Genomic DNA, 19,962 nt, shown 5'->3' on the forward strand with positions numbered 1-19,962 from the left:
GAAGAGCCGGAACTGGAGCCACCACAGAGTCTACCTTAGAGAGAGTGAAAACGTCAGCTACAGGAGGCAGCTACAGTTAAGTTACATTGCGAAAAGGGAAAATTAATATGTCAGACATAGAGCATGAATCCGCTGAGATTACATGGAGCTTCATTTAGATACATTTTGCAGTTGGTCAAATTTCACAGTACCAGTGTCATAACACCTAAATAAATAAAGACAATTTAAAGAGCAATGTTCTCATAAAAGCCTTAGGAAAATAAAGGAAACAATAAAAGTCGGTTGCCCTGACTTCCTCCATTGCCTTAGGAACCGCTATATGTGCCTCTGAGCATGAGTAAGCATGTTCCACGGTCTCTCACAGGGCTCACACCTTGGAGTCCGGCCCAAGCCTAGGGACGGATTTCCAGCAAGCAAATCGCACCAATGTAAGTAAAGGGGGAAAGGCACAGGCTGAAGTGAAAGCCCCTTCCTCCTTTGTTAGCTCTTCCCCCTCACACATGCAGAACCTGCTGCCGTTACTGTGGGAGCAGCAAATAGCAGTGACGGGAAGATCCTGATTATCAACAGGTTGTGTTTGAGTGCTGGCGCATTGGTAGTTAATGTGGGATCTGAGTGCTGCTGGGATTTGGGTGTTGGTAATGAATGCAAACGGGGTAACAAAAAAAAACATTTGGCTCCTGTTATGAACTTACGACCCTGGGGCCTGATTCGTATTTGTACACAAACCCAATGGTTTGTGTACAAATACAATGTTTGGGGGTCTGACATCACTCACAGCCCCCTGTCAGCTGCAGCATGATTGGCATGCTGCAGTGTGTGGGGGTGGCACCCGGCACTGTTCTTCGAAATGGGGGGCGTGTCGCCCCAAATTTGAAGGTGTGATGGATCCAGGGTCTGCATTATCAGACGCAAACTTCCAGGACCCCTGTGTCGGATCCTATGGCCAACCAGAGTAAGCTTTAAGTTATGCAAGCTATGCTGGTGCCTGTAACCATTGCAAATGGCGGCTGATGGTTGCATTGGTGATCTGAGGCTGTGTCCCCAGGCAAAGCACGAATAGTGTTTTAAAACATCTACTCTATTGGTTCTGCATTAACGAAGAAGGGAACATCCGAACATTGCTTTTGGAATCTGTGGCACACAGCAACCCCCTTTATCAGGAATGTTGGCAGAGAAATCAGAGCATGCTATTCCTTTCATAATATGGATGGAAATCAGGAGCCTCCCTAAATACTTTAGTTGGGAGTGAGATCAGAGAGCTTCTGCTGCCTATCATTGTGCCTTATCTGCATTAATAGAAAGGTGCTGAATATTTGCTGATGTAGAACTGCCCTGTACACAGAAGGATTGGAAATGTCCATGACAATAGATATTTACCATTATAGGTAAGGTACTCTTGTTAGCAAGCCTAATGAAAATGATATATGATATGTGTCTTTTTTCTGTGTCACTCAGTATGAGTCTTGGAGGCACTTATACAACCTGGTGCACATTAAAAAGGTGCCGTAACAGTAACACATAACCACCATTTAGGGTCTATCATTTTCCAGGGGATAAGAACATGGTCTCCATGGATTACAGCATTTCATTTCCTTTGCACTGAAACATTTTGAAATGTCTGCTAAGCGCTGACAAAAACTGTTAGAAAAAAAAAAAAGAACTGCATGCTAATCTTATAGCACTGATAAATGCCAATGAATGTATTCTGTACAGTTTAATAATCTATAGACTCATAGCAATGGCATGCTATAATTAGAATACATAGGTGAATTCCTCCCTAGGGTTTTCTAGGGATGGGGGGATATGAGTAACTGGAAATATACAGCATAGCATCCAAAAGTAATTTAAAAAAATATTTATAAAAAATACATATACTGCAATCTAAAGAGGCAAGTCTCAAACACATTGACAACTGCATCTGGCAGAATCTGCAGTGGTCATTCAAAATGTTCAAAGCTGTGCAATTGTTATTTCTCAATACTACTGGCACCACTCTGGTCAGCGGTGCCTATATAATGTAATCCGAACTCATCAGCAACTCAGGTCAGCATGAGCTAATTGCCTGCTTGCGCCTGTCACCCAGAACGTGCCGCTTACCTGTCTATTAACCCTAACTTGCTGCTTACCTGTCTATTCATCTGAAACTCCTGCTTACAGTACCTGCTTGCCTGTCACCTCCAACTCACTGCTTGCCTTTCACCCCAACTGCCCTGCCTACTTGTCTGTCACCCAGTGGTGCAGCCTAAGGCGCGCGCGCCAAAAAATGGGTGGGGCCAAAATGCCACATCGGGCGTGGCCAATGAAAATGGGGCGTGATACACATATGGGGAAGGGGCAAATACACATATGACCCCAATAGTGCCAGATACACGTTGCCCCACAGTGCCTGATATTCATTGCCCCACAGTGCCAGATACACATTGCCTCACTGTGCCAGATACACAAATGCCCCCAGAGTGCCAGATATACATTGCCTCACAGTGCCAGATACACATTGCCCCACAGTGTCATTTACACAAATGCCCCCAGAGTGCCAGATATACATTGCCTCACAGTGCCAGATACACAAATGCCCCCACTGTGTCAGATATACATTGCCCCCAGTGCTAGATACAGAAATGCCCCCACAGTGCCAGATATGCCAGGTAAACATGCACCCCCCCGCGCTGCTCACCACTGCCGTCGTGTGTGTGTGTGTGTGTGTGTGTGTGTGTGTGTGTGAGGGGAGGAGAGCGCAGCCTGCGCCTCTCCTTCCCCTCAGTCTCCGGCGGGTGCGGGTGTCTTAGTTCAATTCAACGCCGACCCGTGAGCCAAAGTTTGCGGTCCGGCAGCCTTGGCTGCCGGTCCGCAAGCTCTGATTGGCTCACTGGCGGCGCTGAATTGAACAAAAACACTGAGGGGCAGGAGAGGCGCAGGCAACGCTCTCCTCCCCTCACATCAGCGGCAGTGAGCAGCAGAGGGAGGGAGGGAGGGAGGAACGGAGCGGCGGCCCGTCGGCGTGGGTATGGCGTACCCACGGCTAAATTCTTAAGGGTACGCTGTACCCACCCGTACCCGCACACTTGCACCGCTGCTGTCACCCTGAACATACTGCCTTACTGCCTTCCTGTCACATTCTGAATGCAATGCCTGCAGGCTACCACACTCTAAACTCACTGAATTCCTGCCCGCCCATACCCTGGATCCCACTGCTTGGGCTTACTTTGTAGTGAACTGTTGATACATTGCCACATTAGCATGTAGGAGCAGAGCTGACCAGAGTGACACCTGCTGTGTGAAGAGCAAAAACTACATTTTTATTGTACAGGTACTTCAAGATTCCATTTCAATGTAATAACAAAAGCAGTTTACATGACTTGAGGAGAACAAGGGCATAAAGACAGTTCATAGACATGGGAGAGCCTCCCAACTTGCTCTGGATCATACATGACATCTGTGCAAACCTTCATAGTCTTCGTAGCTTGTGAATTTTACTTTCTTGCAATACATTTAATTATTTCCTATCCAGCAACCTAATGTGTGGAAGAATGACATAATGTACTATTAAAAGTTATGACATCAGAAAGGAAAATGGTGACTGACAGGTCTGTTTCCAGCTTACAATTTCTGTCTCTTCCAGTGCTAACAAACCTTGTCAGAGTGGCCATTTTCATGTCATGTATTATTAACTGCTTGGTTGTGATTTAATATACATGGTTCAGGGCAAGTTACTGACCAGGACTTCCTGTCTGCAATGACTTCTCCTGGAATATCTAGTTCAGAGCTGACAATGGGCTAGTGTATGTCATTCTATTACTGCACCTGCAACTGGTAATCTTCTTTATTATGCTACATAATTGAAGCCCTTTCACTTGTGCAGTAAGCCTGGCCTAGATATTCTATTTATACAAGTTTCACTAGCAAAATAAGCATATGATAGATCTCTGTGCTGTGCAGCTGTGTCTCTATTATACAAGTAGGTGACAGGGAATGGAAACTACAGATTTATACCAATACAGACTAATTGGAATGACAAATTCACCTCCAAATAGCCTGACGCCCCACAGAACTCAGACAGTTCTACACCCACCCAGGAGTGGTAATAGTCCATTAGTCTGCATGCCGTCAGGATTGTGGGTGGGCGGGATGTATGTGACGGTATTGTGACATCTTATTCTAATGCTGTTACCTATTTCTATGCAAAATGTATGCAGATATTTGGTACTGTAATTCATAACAGCCCTGGCCAACCTGTGGGTCTCCAGTGAAACTACACATCCCAGCATGCCCTGTCAGCTTTTTTATTTCCCTAATAGTAAAACTGTGGCAGGGCATGCTGGGACTTGTAGTTTTGCAATCGTTGGAGAGACACAACTGGCCAGGCCCGGCCTAGAAGAAACAACAGATGATGTTTTTATACATATATTTAGCAGCAGCATCAAGTTGTATTTCCTTCATACATATCTTAATACAAATCCAAAATATATGAAATAATTTCTCGCAGCTTAAACCGACCAATCATAACCAATATTGATGGTGAAAACAACAGATTGGATGGAGATTGCTGATAAATAATCCCAAAACTTGCGCATTAAAAGGAGTCAAAATCAGAATTTACACAAGAGGTGAAGACAACTGTACCTAAGGGAAAGGCTGCTGGTATCTGGAGATAGGCAAACCATGAGCTGACATGTGAGTAGGCAGGTCTGGTTTCAGGTAATAAGCAATAAACGACCGTAAAACTAGTCAAGAAAGAAGTAGATGTTAGGGCAGGCAGCAGGCAATGGTAGTCAAGAACAGGCAGTAACAAAGGGCAATCAGCCTTCTAAGGAGTGGAAGAGTTGTCTATAGCAACCAATAATCTTTCAGCTACAGATGGAGCCACGCTAGTCGCCTGGGCGCACCTAATCACTGTGAGCGTCTCCGTCTGGACGGGCGCATGTGCCCAGACAGAGATGCTTACGATGGGAAGTCGCTCTGTGTACTCCCGGCGTGACTAGGTGGACGGATCGCCTAGTCACATCGGGAGTGCACGCCTGCGACTAGGCAAGGTAAGATAAAGAAGGCTCCATCTGTAGCATTTGTAAAGTACACTCTATAAAATGATAGTTCATTGGTTGTCATGGGCATCTTCTCCACTTGTCCACCTCTGCATTCTTTAGAAGGCAGTGTAACTGCCTTTCAACTGCCACTGGCAAGGAAGTCTAGGAACAGAGCATCGTGTATCTAATGGAATGGGTCATGTTGGGGGTATGAAATACCTGTTAATATTTAATGATAAATGGACCCCTATGTATCCTTGAACAAGGGAATTGTAAACATATTGCGCTATTGTATTCAGCAGTAAAAAGAGTGGAAAAGTTGCCCATAGCAACTAATCAGCATCTACCACTGTATAGGTCATTGGTACGGCCTCATCTGGAATACTGTGTCCAGTTCTGGAGACCATGGGAGGAATTCAAATGTTTGAGAAGTCGATTGGGTGTCTGTTTTTTTCCTATCTATTAGATAGGAAAACACAGACACCCAACTGACTTTTCAAACATTTGAATCTCCCCCCATATCTCCAGAAGGATATAAATACATTAGAGAGTGTACAAAGAAGGGCAACTAAAATGGTGCATGGCCTACATCACAAAACTTACCCAGAAAGGCTAAGGGGTATATTCAATTAGGGTCGGATCCATTCCGACATGCATTTGTCGGAATGGATCCGACAACTCCTATTCAATCCCATCTCAATTCGACTTTAAAAAAAGTTGAATTGAGATGAGACCTGTGAGCGGAGGAGAGGGGGGAGACCGGCAGGGACATCCGCGGGCAGACGGAGGAGAGCAGCGCTACAGCAGCGCTGCAGAAGGATGTCTCACAGCCGCCTGACCTTACGGCAGTGTCCATCCGGCTCCAGCAAGCGTGACTTCACTTGCTGGAGCTGGGTGGACGCTGCCGTGAGCGGCACGGCTGTGACACATCCTCCTGCAGCGCTGTGCTGTAGCGCTGCTCTCCCCTGTCTGCCCCGGCTCTCCCCCGTCTCCCCGCGGCTCTCCCCCCTCTCCTCCTCTAAGGTCCCTCATCTCAGTCCGACATTTTTTTATGTCTGACTGAGATGGTCGGAAACGGGGCAAAATCCTGTCGCATTTGGCCCCGTTTCCCTCAAAAGTACGTGAATCGGCAGCTATACCGCCGATTCACGTACTATTTGACAAGTCGAAATCCCTGACTTGTCGAATAAAAATGGCGGGGACTGAATAGGTCGAATCACGATTCGACCTTAAAAAGTCAAAAACTGCTGTCTTTTTCGACAGATGGCAGCTTTCGACCCTAATTGAATATATGTCTATAAGATCTTAACATGTATAGTTTAGAGGAGAGAAGGGAAAGGGGGAACATGATAGAAACTTTCAGATATACCAAGGGTTTTAACAGAGTTCAGGAGGGAAACATTCTTCAAAGGAAGGGGAGTATTAGAACTCGAGGACATACACTGAAACTGGAGGGAGGGAGGTTCAGGGGAAATTTAAGGAAAAATTACTTCCCAGAAAGGGTAGTGGACAAGTGGGATAGCCTCCCATCAGAGGTGGTAGAGGCTAAGACTGTAGACCAATTTAAACATGCATGGGATAGGCATATGAATATCCTTACAAAGAATTAAGGTTCAAAATAAGAATTTACTTACCGATAATTCTATTTCTCGGAGTCCGTAGTGGATGCTGGGGTTCCTGAAAGGACCATGGGGAATAGCGGCTCCGCAGGAGACAGGGCACAAAAAAGTAAAGCTTTACTAGGTCAGGTGGTGTGCACTGGCTCCTCCCCCTATGACCCTCCTCCAGACTCCAGTTAGGTACTGTGCCCGGACGAGCATACACAATAAGGGAGGCATTTTGAATCCCGGGTAAGACTCATACCAGCCACACCAATCACACCGTACAACTTGTGATCTAAACCCAGTTAACAGTATGATAACAGAAAGGGCCTCTTAAAGATGGCTCCTTAACAATAACCCGAATTAGTTAACAATAACTATGTACAAGTATTGCAGATAATCCGCACTTGGGATGGGCGCCCAGCATCCACTACGGACTCCGAGAAATAGAATTATCGGTAAGTAAATTCTTATTTTCTCTATCGTCCTAAGTGGATGCTGGGGTTCCTGAAAGGACCATGGGGATTATACCAAAGCTCCCAAACGGGCGGGAGAGTGCGGATGACTCTGCAGCACCGAATGAGAGAACTCCAGGTCCTCCTTTGCCAGGGTATCAAATTTGTAAAATTTTACAAACGTGTTCTCCCCCGACCACGTAGCTGCTCGGCAGAGTTGTAATGCCGAGACCCCTCGGGCAGCCGCCCAAGATGAGCCCACCTTCCTTGTGGAGTGGGCTTTTACAGTTTTAGGCTGTGGCAGGCCTGCCACAGAATGTGCAAGTTGAATTGTGTTACAAATCCAACGAGCAATCGACTGCTTAGAAGCAGGTGCGCCCAACTTGTTGGGTGCATACAATATAAACAGCGAGTCAGATTTTCTGACTCCAGCCGTCCTTGAAATGTATATTTTTAAGGCTCTGACAACGTCCAACAACTTGGAGTCCTCCAAGTCGCTAGTGGCCGCAGGCACCACAATAGGTTGGTTCAGATGAAATGCTGATACCACTTTAGGGAGAAAATGCGGACGAGTCCGCAGTTCTGCCCTATCCGAATGGAAGATTAGATAAGGACTTTTATAAGATAAAGCCGCCAATTCAGATACTCTCCTGGCAGAGGCCAGGGCTAGTAACATAGTCACTTTCAATGTGAGATATTTCAAATCCACCTTTTTCAATGGTTCAAACCAATGGGATTTGAGGAAATCTAAAACTACATTTAGATCCCACGGTGCCACCGGAGGCACCACAGGAGGCTGTATATGCAGTACTCCCTTGACAAAAGTCTGGACCTCAGGGACAGAGGCCAATTCTTTTTGGAAGAATATTGACAGGGCCGAAATTTGAACCTTAATGGATCCCAATTTGAGACCCATAGATAATCCTGATTGCAGGAAATGTAGGAAACGACCCAGTTGGAATTCCTCCGTCGGAACACTCCGATCCTCGCACCACGCTACATATTTTCGCCAAATGCGGTGATAATGTTTCACGGTGACTTCCTTCCGTGCCTTAATCAAGGTAGGAATGACTTCTTCTGGAATGCCTTTCCCTTTTAGGATCTGGCGTTCAACCGCCATGCCGTCAAACGCAGCCGCGGTAAGTCTTGAAAAAGACAGGGACCCTGCTGTAGCAGGTCCCTTCTCAGAGGTAGAGGCCACGGTTCGTCCGTGAGCATCTCTTGAAGTTCCGGATACCAAGTCCTTCTCGGCCAATCCGGAACCACTAGTATTGTTCTTACTCTTCTTTGCCGTATGATCTTCAATACCTTTGGTATGAGCGGCAGAGGAGGAAACACATACACTGACTGGTACACCCAAAGAGTTACCAGTGCGTCCACAGCTATTGCCTGTGGATCTCTTGACCTGGCGCAATATTTGTCCAGTTTCTTGTTGAGGCGAGACGCCATCATGTCTACAATTGGTCTTTCCCAACGGTCTATTAACATGTTGAAGACTTCTGGATGTAGACCCCACTCTCCCGGATGAAGATCGTGTCTGCTGAGGAAGTCTGCTTCCCAGTTGTCCACGCCCGGGATGAACACTGCTGACAGTGCTATCACGTGATTCTCCGCCCAGCGAAGAATCTTGGCAGCTTCTGCCATTGCACTCCTGCTTCTTGTGCCGCCCTGCCTGTTTACATGGGCGACCGCCGTGATGTTGTCCGACTGAATCAACACCGGCTTTCCTTTCAGGAGAAGTTCCGCCTGGCTTAGAGCATTGTAGATTGCTCTTAGTTCCAGAATGTTTATGTGAAGAGACTTTTCCAGACTCGTCCATACTCCCTGGAAGTTTCTTCCTTGTGTGACTGCTCCCCAGCCTCTCAGGCTGGCGTCCGTGGTCACCAGGATCCAATCCTGAATGCCGAATCTGCGGCCTTCTAATAGGTGAGCCTTCTGCAACCACTACAGAAGTGACACCCTTGTCTTTGGTGACAGGGTTATTCGCAGGTGCATCTGCAGATGCGACCCTGACCATTTGTCCAACAGATCCCTTTGGAATATTCTTGCATGGAATCTGCCGAATGGAATTGCTTCGTAAGAAGCCACCATTTTTCCCAGGACTCTTGTGCATTGATGTACTGACACCTTTCCTGGTTTTAGGAGGTTCCTGACCAGATCGGATAACTCCTTGGCTTTTTCCTCTGGAAGGAAAACCTTTTTCTGAACCGTGTCCAGAATCATTCCTAGGAACAGCAGACGAGTTGTCGGGATTAAATGGGATTTTGGAATATTCAGAATCCACCCGTGTTGTCTTAGCACCTCTTGAGATAGTGCTAAAGCTGTCTCCAGCTGTTCTCTGGACCTTGCCCTTATTAGGAGATCGTCCAAGTATGGGATAACTAATACGCCTTTTCTTCGAAGAAGAATCATCATCTCGGCCATTACCTTGGTAAAGACCCGAGGCGCCGTGGACAATCCGAACGGCAGCGTCTGAAACTGATAGTGACAGTTTTGAACAATGAAACTGAGGTACCCCTGGTGTGCGGGGTAAATCGGAACGTGTAGATACGCATCCTTGATGTCCAAGGATACCATAAAGTCCCCTTCTTCCAGGTTCGCTATCACTGCTCTGAGTGACTCCATCTTGAACTTGAACTTTTTTATGTAGAGGTTCAAGGACTTCAGATTTAGAATAGGCCTTACCGAGCCATCCGGCTTCGGTACCACAAATAGAGTGGAATAATACCCCTTTCCTTGTTGTAATAGGGGTACTTTGACTATCACCTGCTGAGCGTACAGCTTGTGAATGGCTTCCAACACCCTCTCCCTTTCGGAAGAGACGGTTGGTAAAGCAGACTTCAGGAAACGATGAGGAGGATCCGTCTCTAATTCCAACCTGTACCCCTGAGATATTATCTGCAGGATCCAGGGGTCTACCTGCGAGTGAGCCCACTGCGCGCTGTAATTTTTGAGACGGCCGCCCACTGTCCCCGAGTCCGCTTGAGAGGCCCCAGCGTCATGCTGAGGTTTTTGCAGGAGCCGGGGAGGGCTTCTGTTCCTGGGAAGGAGCTGCCTGTTGGTGTCTCTTCCCTCTTCCTCTGCCTCGTGGCAGGTACGACAAACCCTTTGCTCTCTTATTTTTGTAGGAGCGAAAAGGCTGCGGTTGAAAGGTCGGTGCCTTTCTCTGTTGGGGAGTGACTTGAGGTAAAAAAGTGGATTTCCCGGCAGTAGCCGTGGCCACCAAGTCTGATAGACCAACTCCAAATAACTCCTCCCCTTTATACGGCAAAACCTCCATGTGACGTTTTGAATCCGCATCGCCTGTCCACTGTCGTGTCCATAAGGCTCTTCTGGCTGAAATGGACATAGCACTCACCCGAGATGCCAGTGTGCAAATATCCCTCTGTGCATCACGCATATAGATAAATGCATCCTTTATTTGTTCTAACGACAGTAAAACATTGTCCCTATCTAGGGTATCAATATTTTCAATCAGGGATTCTGACCAAACTACTCCAGCACTGCACATCCAGGCAGTTGCTATAGCTGGTCGTAGTATAACACCTGCATGTGTGTATATATTCTTTTGAATAACTTCCATCTTTCTATCTGATGGATCCTTAAGTGCGGCCGTCTCAGGAGAGGGTAACGCCACTTGTTTAGATAAGCGTGTGAGCGCCTTGTCCACCTTAGGGGGTGTTTCCCAGCGCGCCCTAACCTCTGGCGGGAAAGGGTATAATGCCAATAACTTTTTTTTTTTAAATTATCAACTTTTTATCAGGAGCAACCCACGCTTCATCACACACGTCATTTAATTCTTCTGATTCAGGAAAAACTGTTTGTAGTTTTTTCACACCATACATAATACCCTGTTTTACGGTATCTGTAGTATCAGCTAAATGTAACGTCTCCTTCATTGCCAAAATCATATAACGTGTGGCCCTACTGGAAAATACGTTTGAATTTCTACCGTCGTCACTGGAATCAGTGCCTGTGTCTGGGTCTGTGTCGACCGACTGAGGCAAAGGGCGTTTTACAGCCCCTGACGGTGTTTGAGGCGCCTGGACAGGCATTAATTGATTGTCCGGCCGCCTCATGTCCTCAACTGACTGTTTAAGGGAAGATAAACCATCACGTAATTCCACAAATAAAGGCATCCATTCTGGTGTCGACCCCCTGGGGGGTGACATCTGCATATTTGGCAATTGCTCCGCCTCCACACCAATATCGTCCTCATACATGTCGACACCCCGTACCGACACACACCGCAAACTCACAGGGAATGCTCTAATGAAGACAGGACCCACTAGCCCTTTTGGGGAGACAGAGGGAGAGTCTGCCAGCACACACCACAAAGCGCTATATATACAAGGGATATCCTTATATTAAGTGCTCCCTTATAGCTGCTTTAATATATAATATATATATATATAGCCATTAATGTGCCCCCCCTCTCTGTTTTACCCTGTTTCTGTAGTGCAGTGCAGGGGAGAGACCTGGGAGCCGTCCTGACCAGCGGAGCTGTGACAGAAAATGGCGCCGTGTGCTGAGGAGATAGGCCCCGCCCCTTTTTCGGCGGGTTCTTCTCCCGCTATTTTTCCAGTCAGGCAGGGGTTAAATATCTCCATATAGCCCCTATGGGCTATATGTGAGGTATTTTTAGCCTTGTATAAGGTTTATATTTGCCTCTCAGAGCGCCCCCCCCCCAGCGCTCTGCACCCTCAGTGACTGCCCAGTGAAGTGTGCTGAGAGGAAAATGGCGCACAGCTGCAGTGCTGTGCGCTACCTTATGAAGACTGAGGAGTCTTCAGCCGCCGGTTTCCGGACCTCTTCACGCTTCAGCATCTGCAAGGGGGTCGGCGGCGCGGCTCCGGGACCGGACTCCACGGCTGGGCCTGTGTTCGATCCCTCTGGAGCTAATGGTGTCCAGTAGCCAAGCAGCAAATCCACTCTGCATGCAGGTGAGTTTACTACTTTCCCCCTAAGTCCCACGTTGCAGTGATCCTGTTGCCAGCAGGACTCACTGTAAAGAAAAAAACCTAAACTAAACTTTCTCTAAGCAGCTCTTTAGGAGAGCCACCTAGATTGCACCCTTCTCGTTCGGGCACAAAATCTAACTGGAGTCTGGAGGAGGGTCATAGGGGGAGGAGCCAGTGCACACCACCTGACCTAGTAAAGCTTTACTTTTTTGTGCCCTGTCTCCTGCGGAGCCGCTATTCCCCATGGTCCTTTCAGGAACCCCAGCATCCACTTAGGACGATAGAGAAAATGGGTTGAGATTACTTATACCCCTTTTCCACTTGCTAGCACGGGTCGCAGTCGGGAGCCTGACACGGCTGCGACCCGTGCTAGAGCCCCCTTCTACACTGAGCTCCCCAACCGGGCATATTGCCGGGTTGGTGACGCTGCTGCTGACGCGGCAGGGGCGGCACTGGGAGATCAGATCACATGATCTCCCAGCGCCGCCCTTCCATACACTGTGAACGGGAGCCGTGACGCATCGACACGGCTTTCGTTTACACTACACAGCTTACCGGGTTGAACACGTGTTCAACCCGGCAAGGTACCCGGGTAGGATTCCAGGATCACTTGATCCGGGAATTTGCAGGGGGGGGCGTTTCCACTAGAAAAAAACACGGGTAAATGCGAGCCCCCGCGCATTTACCCGTGTTTTTAGAGCTAGTGGAAAAGGGGTATAAAAGGATAAAAAAAAGGGGCAGACTAGATGGGCCAAGTGGTTCTTATCTGCCATCAAATTCTATGTTTCTATGTTACCTATCCTTTTATATAATGTACTTGATAAATGCTTTCTTGAACCTGATTGGTTACTGTGGGCAATTTCTACACAATTTCAGTGCTTGACACATCAACCCCATATAATTTGCTATACATATCTGAATGAAAATGAACTTTTAACCTGATAATGCTTCATTATCAGAAGATATATCACTCAAACATTAGACAGAATTATATACAATATCTAATTTCTGTACCATATTGTAGCAACAATAACAACAGTACCACCTGCAGACTAGAACAGGGGCGCAGCCAGAACTTTGTGGGCCCCATAGCAACATTTTGAATGGGGCCCCTGTCCCAATAATTCTAGAGAGACACGTCTCTGCAGCAGTTGTTAACTGCTTGCCCCATAATAGTGCTCTAGTTCATGTTATGAACCATAGTAGTGCCATAGTTAATGTTTTGCCCCATAGTAGTGCCCTAGTTTATTTTATGAACCATAGTAGTGCCCTAGTTTATTTTATGAACCATAGTAGTACCCTAGGACAGCTGGTACACATTATGTAACACAGTACTCCCAATTCACATTATGAAATACAGTGCCTCCAGTTCATATTATGCCACACTATAGTGCCTCAACTTCATATTGTGCCAAATTACAGTACCCCAGTTCATATTATGCCACACTATAGTGCCTCAACTTCATATTGTGCCACATTACAGTACCCCAGTTCATATTATGCCACACAACAGTGCCTCCACTTCATATTGTGCCACATTACAGTCAGGGTTGGGCTGCCCCACAGGGGTACAGGGGAAACCCCCGGCAGGCCCCACTGCCTGGGCCCCCAGCTCTTCCTCTAGGGATTAGGTTCCAGACTTTGCACTTAAATTATACATTAAACATATGTTACCTTATACTGCACAGGACTATGGTGTATATTTATCAATGAGACCAGCCCATGCACTCTCTAATGGTTAGCTAAGCCTTTCTAGAGAATGGCCACACCACTAAACATGGGCTTCTTCCACTGCATTTTCCCAGTGGGTCCTTCATGCCCCAGTCTGACACTGATTACAGTGCACAAGTTCATATTATGTAACATTATAATGCCCCCCAGTTCATTTTATACCTCTTTATAATGAGCAGGTCTGGATATAGCAAGATATATTGTAGGTCCCAAGACAAAAGTGTGTAAGGGCCCATGTGTGCCAACCAATGATGAAAAATGTACATAACAAATGTAACTGTGGTAGGGAAGGTGGGCCCCTTTCAGCTCTGGGCCCCATAGCAGCTGCACTCCCTGCACCTATGGTAGATACGGCCTTGGGATAGAATAAGGTACCACCAACACTACCAGGGGAGATGTTCCCTAACAAGAACATGCAAACATTGCTTTATTTGTTATTAATACTCCAATTACATTTATGACAAGTTGATAAAATGATAATTAAATAATGAGGAAAACCCATAGCAGACACACACATCTAGTGAAGGCTGAGATCTAATTGGTTACTGTAAATTACATCACAGCATTGATCTTTGCACTGTAATCCCAACTTTTATAATTTTTACATTTGTGCAGCGTTGGGACATCAATCTACAAATCACTTATAAACCAGGCAAAGTAATACAAAAGGAACAACTGTGTGAATATGTATGCAAGTAACCAATTGTGGGGTAGACTTACTGAAGCTGCTAAAAGGTGTTGCCCATAGCAACCAATCACATCCTATCATTTTCTAAGATACAATAGAGAAATGATAGCTAGAATTTCATTGGTTGCTATGGGCAACACCACTTTTCATTTGTAGTGCTTTAGTAAATCTACCTCTTAGTCTTTCTTTTTAAGACATTAATCCCCCATTTCCGATTTTAGCATAGCTGAGGCATAAGAGAGAATGGGGCAGATGTACTAAGCCTTGGAAAGTTATAAAGTGGAGAGAGATAAACTACAAACCAATCAGCCCCTAACTGCTGTTTTTCAAACACAGCCTGTAATACAACAGCAAGGTGCTGATTGGCTGGCACTGTATCTCTCTCCACTTTATTTTGTTCCATGGCTTAGTACATCATCCCCAATATGTTGGCTTCTAATAATTGTCTTACATCATAATATTGCAGCAGCTGACAGTAACACAATGGCTGCAGGACTTCATTGCGGGGTTACTGCCTAACAAATGTGCTGTAACCTTAGCAGATATCTCCTGTCATTGTCTTACTTGCACTAGTTCAGTGGTAGGCAACCTGATATTCGTCTGGGCCATATTGCACAGCCCTCTGACCTTTAAAAGGGGCGCACATTACTTTTAATCTCAATAGTAACATAAATTAATACATTTTAACAAAGAAAGATACACCTCTATTATATATAATATCAGCAGGCCTTTAAAATAAGCATTACAAGATATAACAAACAAATATGACAGCAAGCACAAAGGAGCTGTGAGATGCAAGTGAGGTCTCGGAGAGTCGCATGCGGCCCCAGGGCCGCCAGTTGTCCATCACTGCGCTAGTTAATGATATATAAATGAAGAATGGTTTCTGTGGGTTAATAAACCCCAACAATATATCTATCAGCATCCCCTGATTGTTGAGACAACCTGTGGTTAACTCTTACCTGTGTCTTCCACGACACAAGTGTGGAAGTAGCGAGAATTCCAGCCACAGACACCAGCACACCAAATAATCCAAGCAGGGGCCAGGTGACTCTCCTCTGTGTATTGCCAGCAGCCTCATCCCTCTGACAGTCCATATTGTCTGACTACACTCTGCTGGAGCAGTATGGCCTGAGAGATGTCTCTGATTCTCTTATCGGACTATCAGCTGCTGCTTATCTGAGCACTGACAAAATACTTCACAAAATTCTCTCCTCTATTTTTCTCTCCCCTTATTTCATCTCAATGAGTGAATTGCAATTTAGTCTAATCTCTCTGATTTGTTCTTCTCTTTGCAATATGGTGATTGTACCTAGTGATGCTCTAGCATTGTCTGAGAGGACTGAGAGCTCAGCTCCTGCCTGCCTGTCTTTCCATCATTCCTCTCTCAGTTTCCCTAGAACTCCTCTCTTTCTCTCACTTTCGTTACAAATCCAGGCTGTGTTAGGGCTGCCAACTATCCTTCCAATTGAAGCCAAATGTTCTCATCTTTCACAGGCAAAAAGGGCTTGGTCTGGGTCTGTGTTGGGGCGACTGTGGGGGGATTATAAGCAGTTCAGTCTACTTCCAGCTGACTGGCTCAGCAACAGGAGGGATAAATCCGCTCTTGACAGATCACTGTACTGAGACCAAGAAAAAAAAACCAAACCCTGACTCAGATGCTAAAATCTTGCAGCTAAATGAAGATGGAGGATGTCTGCACAATGCTGTGTGCTGTGCATTTTGCTGTTTTTACAGAAGGAATAAATAAAGTAATATATAACATTAAAGGTGGTATTCAAATGATTTATCACGCCCAATCTGCTTTCTAAAGTGATCCCCGTTATCACGCATATCGTGCCCATCAGGCCCGGCGCTAGGGTGTTTGGCGCCCCCTGCAAACTATATATTTGCGCCCTCCCATACTTCACAAAGGTACAGTGCGTGCCAAAGAGACAGCGCATGCCAGGCATTGCTTCTGCATGGTGCCTGTGAGGCAGGCTGGCCTGCGCGGCATGGAGGGGAAGGGGTAAGGCACCTGTACAGACAAAGAACACAGATGGCAGGGGGGGGGGGGGGGTGACACAGTGACTGGGACAGAACACATAGAGGTGGGAGTGACACAGTGACAGAACACAGAGAGGGGTGACACAGTGACACAACACTGGCGGGTGACACAGTGACAGAACACTGGGGTGGTGGCACAGTGACAGAACACTGGGGGGTGGCACAGTGACAGAACACTGGGGGGTGACACTAACATAACACTGGCAGGTGGCACAGTGACAGAACACTGGGGTGGTGGCACAGTGATACCCCTTTCAGACAGAAAGTGAAATTACCGGGTGAAGCTGTTCCACCCGGTAATTTCATGAAACACACGGGTCCTTTTTCTGTGTGAAAGGGTTGACCTGGGTTGAAATTCCCGGGACTTCGACCCTGGAATCTACCAGGGTCGGAGACATGGGAATTTCGACACGGGTTGACCCTTTCACACAGACAAAATACCCGAGTTGATCTGCAAATTACCGGGTCGAAATTCTCGACCCAGTAATTTACATGTCTTTGTGAAAGGGGTGTCAGGCAGGTCCCAGCAAAACAACCCGGCATTGAAATGCCGGGGTAATTGCTGGGACTTTCACACTTTTCTGTCTGAAAGTGGTATTACAGAACACTGGGGGGGAGGGGGGGCACAGTGACAGAACACTGGGAGGTGGCACAATGACAGAACAATGGGGGTGGCACAATGACAAAACACTGGGTGGGGTGGCACAGTGACAGAATACTGGGGGGGTGGCAAAGTGAAAGAACACTTTGGGTGGCACAGTGAAAGGGCACTGGGTGGGGTGACACTAACATAACGGGGGGGGGGGGTGACACACTTGATGGAACACTGGGGGGATGACACACTAGACAGAACACTGGGTGCGATGACAGTATCAGAACAAGGGGGAGAGAGCACGGGGGGATACATCAGACTTCCGGGTGTCTGACTCTGCAACATCACGAGATCCCGAAGTCTCAGCGCCGTTTGCAGCCCCGTGCCCTCCCCCTGCTCTGTGACCTGAACTACTGTGCAACAATCAGAGCCGCAACCGCTGGCTACGGATTCCGGATTTCTGGCTCAGCGCTGCATGGAGCGCCGATGACCGCAGCTGTAAGAACTCCAGGGGCTTCATGGTGGCCGCAGAGGGGCACGGCGTGGCTGGCCACGGCAGCAACAATATTATTAGGCGCTCCGGGGGGCAAGGTGGTTGAGCTTGATGCAGTCACGTTGGTGGGGTTGCCCACTCTACTTTAACTTCCAGGAGACCACTGCTGTACTTTAACTGCAAGAAAAAGGTATACGCTGTAGCTGCACAATATTCATATAGTTGGCAACTGCTGCACCAACAGACTGCAGAGGGATGCAAAGCAGGGAGAGCACCTCTCTAGCCCGGCGCCTCCCTGCTTTGCATCCCTTTGCTGAGTGGGTAGCGCCGCCTCTGGTGCCCATAGCAATCAGGTTTAGCTGCGTAAAGGAAATGATTATACCAAGCCCATCAGCAGAAACAGAACGGGTGTGGAAGGGGAGTGAAAATAATTGAATACCGCCCTAAATGTTGTTAGTAAACATAATATGAAATTAGATATTTACAAAAATGTAGAGTATCATTATCAGTCCCTCATTAATTACTGTGGTTCATAGTGAATTGCATATGATTGCTGCTTTATTCAGACAGTACCTGTAGGGTTATTTATTAATTGACCCCAATGGAAAAGTGCAATGGAATATGCTAACACTATGGTGGTCATTCCGAGTTGTTCGCTCGTTGCCGATTTTCGCTATGCTGCAATTTGTTGCTAAATGCGCATGCGCATGGTAGGCAGCACGCATGCGCTTAGTTATTTTACTAAAAACTTAGCAGTTTTGCTGTTGATCCTGCGGCGCTTTTCAGTCGCACTGCTGATCGGTGAGTGATTGACAGGAAAGGGGTGTTTCTGGGTGGTAACTGAGTATTTTCCAGGGTGTGCTAAAAAACGCAGGCGTGTCAGGGAAAAACGCGGGAGTGTCTGGAGAAACGGGGGAGTGGCTGGCCGAACGCAGGGCGTGTTTGTGACGTCAAACCAGGAACTAAACGGACCGAGCTGATCGCAATCTAGGAGTAGGTCTGGAGCTACTCAGAAACTGCAGCAAATTATTTAGTAGCAATTCTGCTAATCTTTCGTTCGCTATTCTGCTAAGCTAAGATACACTCCCAGAGGGCGGCGGCCTAGCGTGTGCAATGCTGCTAAAAGCAGCTAGCGAGCGAACAACTCGGAATGAGGGCCTATATACTTTCAATAAAAGTTGTTAATGAATAATAATGCCATATGTCGTCATGTAGTGCAATGTGCAACAGCACTGTACAGCAGACATCCACAAGCTTAGCATTAAATGAAGTTACTCAGATGGCTCGCCCTAAAAAGAAAGACCATACTTGCCTACCCTCCCGGAATGGCCGGGAGGCTCCCGAAAATCGGGTGACCCTCCCGGCCCCCCGGAAGAGCAGGCAAGTCTCCCGATTACAGGGGTCCCCCCCTGCCCGGCTGCCCACTTAGCGAGTGAAGTGGGCGGTCCGGGCAGGCGATGATGCGATTCTTGTTGAATCACGTCATGCAAGCCAGGCCCCCCACTGTATAATGCCGGTAATTGCGGCATTGCACAGTGGGGGGCGTGGCTTGCATGACGCGATCCAGCAGCCATGCCCCCGTCCCTCCTCTGGCCCGCCCCCGTGCCGCCTCCCGCCCGCCCCCCTCCTCACATCAGCTCACTGCCCGGCGTGCCCGCCCCCCTGCTGAGCCGACTGGCTGCTCTCTCCCGGAGAGAGCAGCCCAAAAGTCGGCAACTATGAGAAAGACATGTAAAATTAATTGACTCTTTCTAGCCAAATGTTACCACATTCATCCCTAAACTTAGCTTATTAGAATAAGATTGGTTAATGAGCGTCCTTATCTGCAGCAGAACTTCACAACTCTCTCTTCTCCTTCTTGACTGGACATGTTATCAGGCGTTCACATATGTGCATAGCTGATGCAAGTCCCAGAACATGACCTTTTGGGAGTAGTCCGATATCCTGCGGTAGACACACTGGACAGATTGCAGCTGACCATTTCTTTTCTTTTTTTAAGAATCTAGAAGAGTTTCTGCAAACGTTGCAGATGTGTTCTAGTTTGGCAAGTGAGTCATTATCTGAGCTGTCAGTGGCGTAACTTGAAATTTTTCTCCCCCAAGCCAAAACATTCTCTGGCACCCCCCTAAATGGCACTAGTAAAGCGATGAATCTGCGCGCACCGAGGGGCGTGACTTTGCATAAAGGGCCTTGCAGGAAAAGACTACCTTATACCCCAGTTTTGCAACCTTGCACGCCCAGACGTTGGCCACCACAGGAAGAAAAAAATATCCTGATTCATGCCCCTTACATTGTTTGTCATTTTTCCTCCTTATAGTAATGCCCATTATACAGTACATTATGCCACATACTGCAATGGCCCTTAGACATT

General features: G+C 47.1%; 1 protein-coding gene across 1 annotated transcript in view; it reads right to left on the reverse strand.

The window, feature by feature from the left end:
* Positions 1–16,396, reverse strand: part of MMP23B (matrix metallopeptidase 23B) — a 139,785-nt gene extending 123,389 nt beyond the window's left edge. The window contains exons 1-2 of the mRNA XM_063943001.1: positions 15,423–16,396; positions 1–34 (exon numbers count right to left, since the gene is read on the reverse strand). The exon at positions 1–34 is cut by the window's left edge and continues 91 nt beyond it. Of these exons, the coding sequence (XP_063799071.1) occupies positions 1–34; positions 15,423–15,557 (169 nt within the window). The 5' untranslated portion in view covers positions 15,558–16,396. The remainder of the gene's footprint in view (positions 35–15,422) is intronic.
* Positions 16,397–19,962: the final 3,566 nt, after the last annotated feature.

Source organism: Pseudophryne corroboree, chromosome 10, assembly GCF_028390025.1.
Source record: "Pseudophryne corroboree isolate aPseCor3 chromosome 10, aPseCor3.hap2, whole genome shotgun sequence".
NCBI lineage: Eukaryota > Metazoa > Chordata > Amphibia > Anura > Myobatrachidae > Pseudophryne > Pseudophryne corroboree.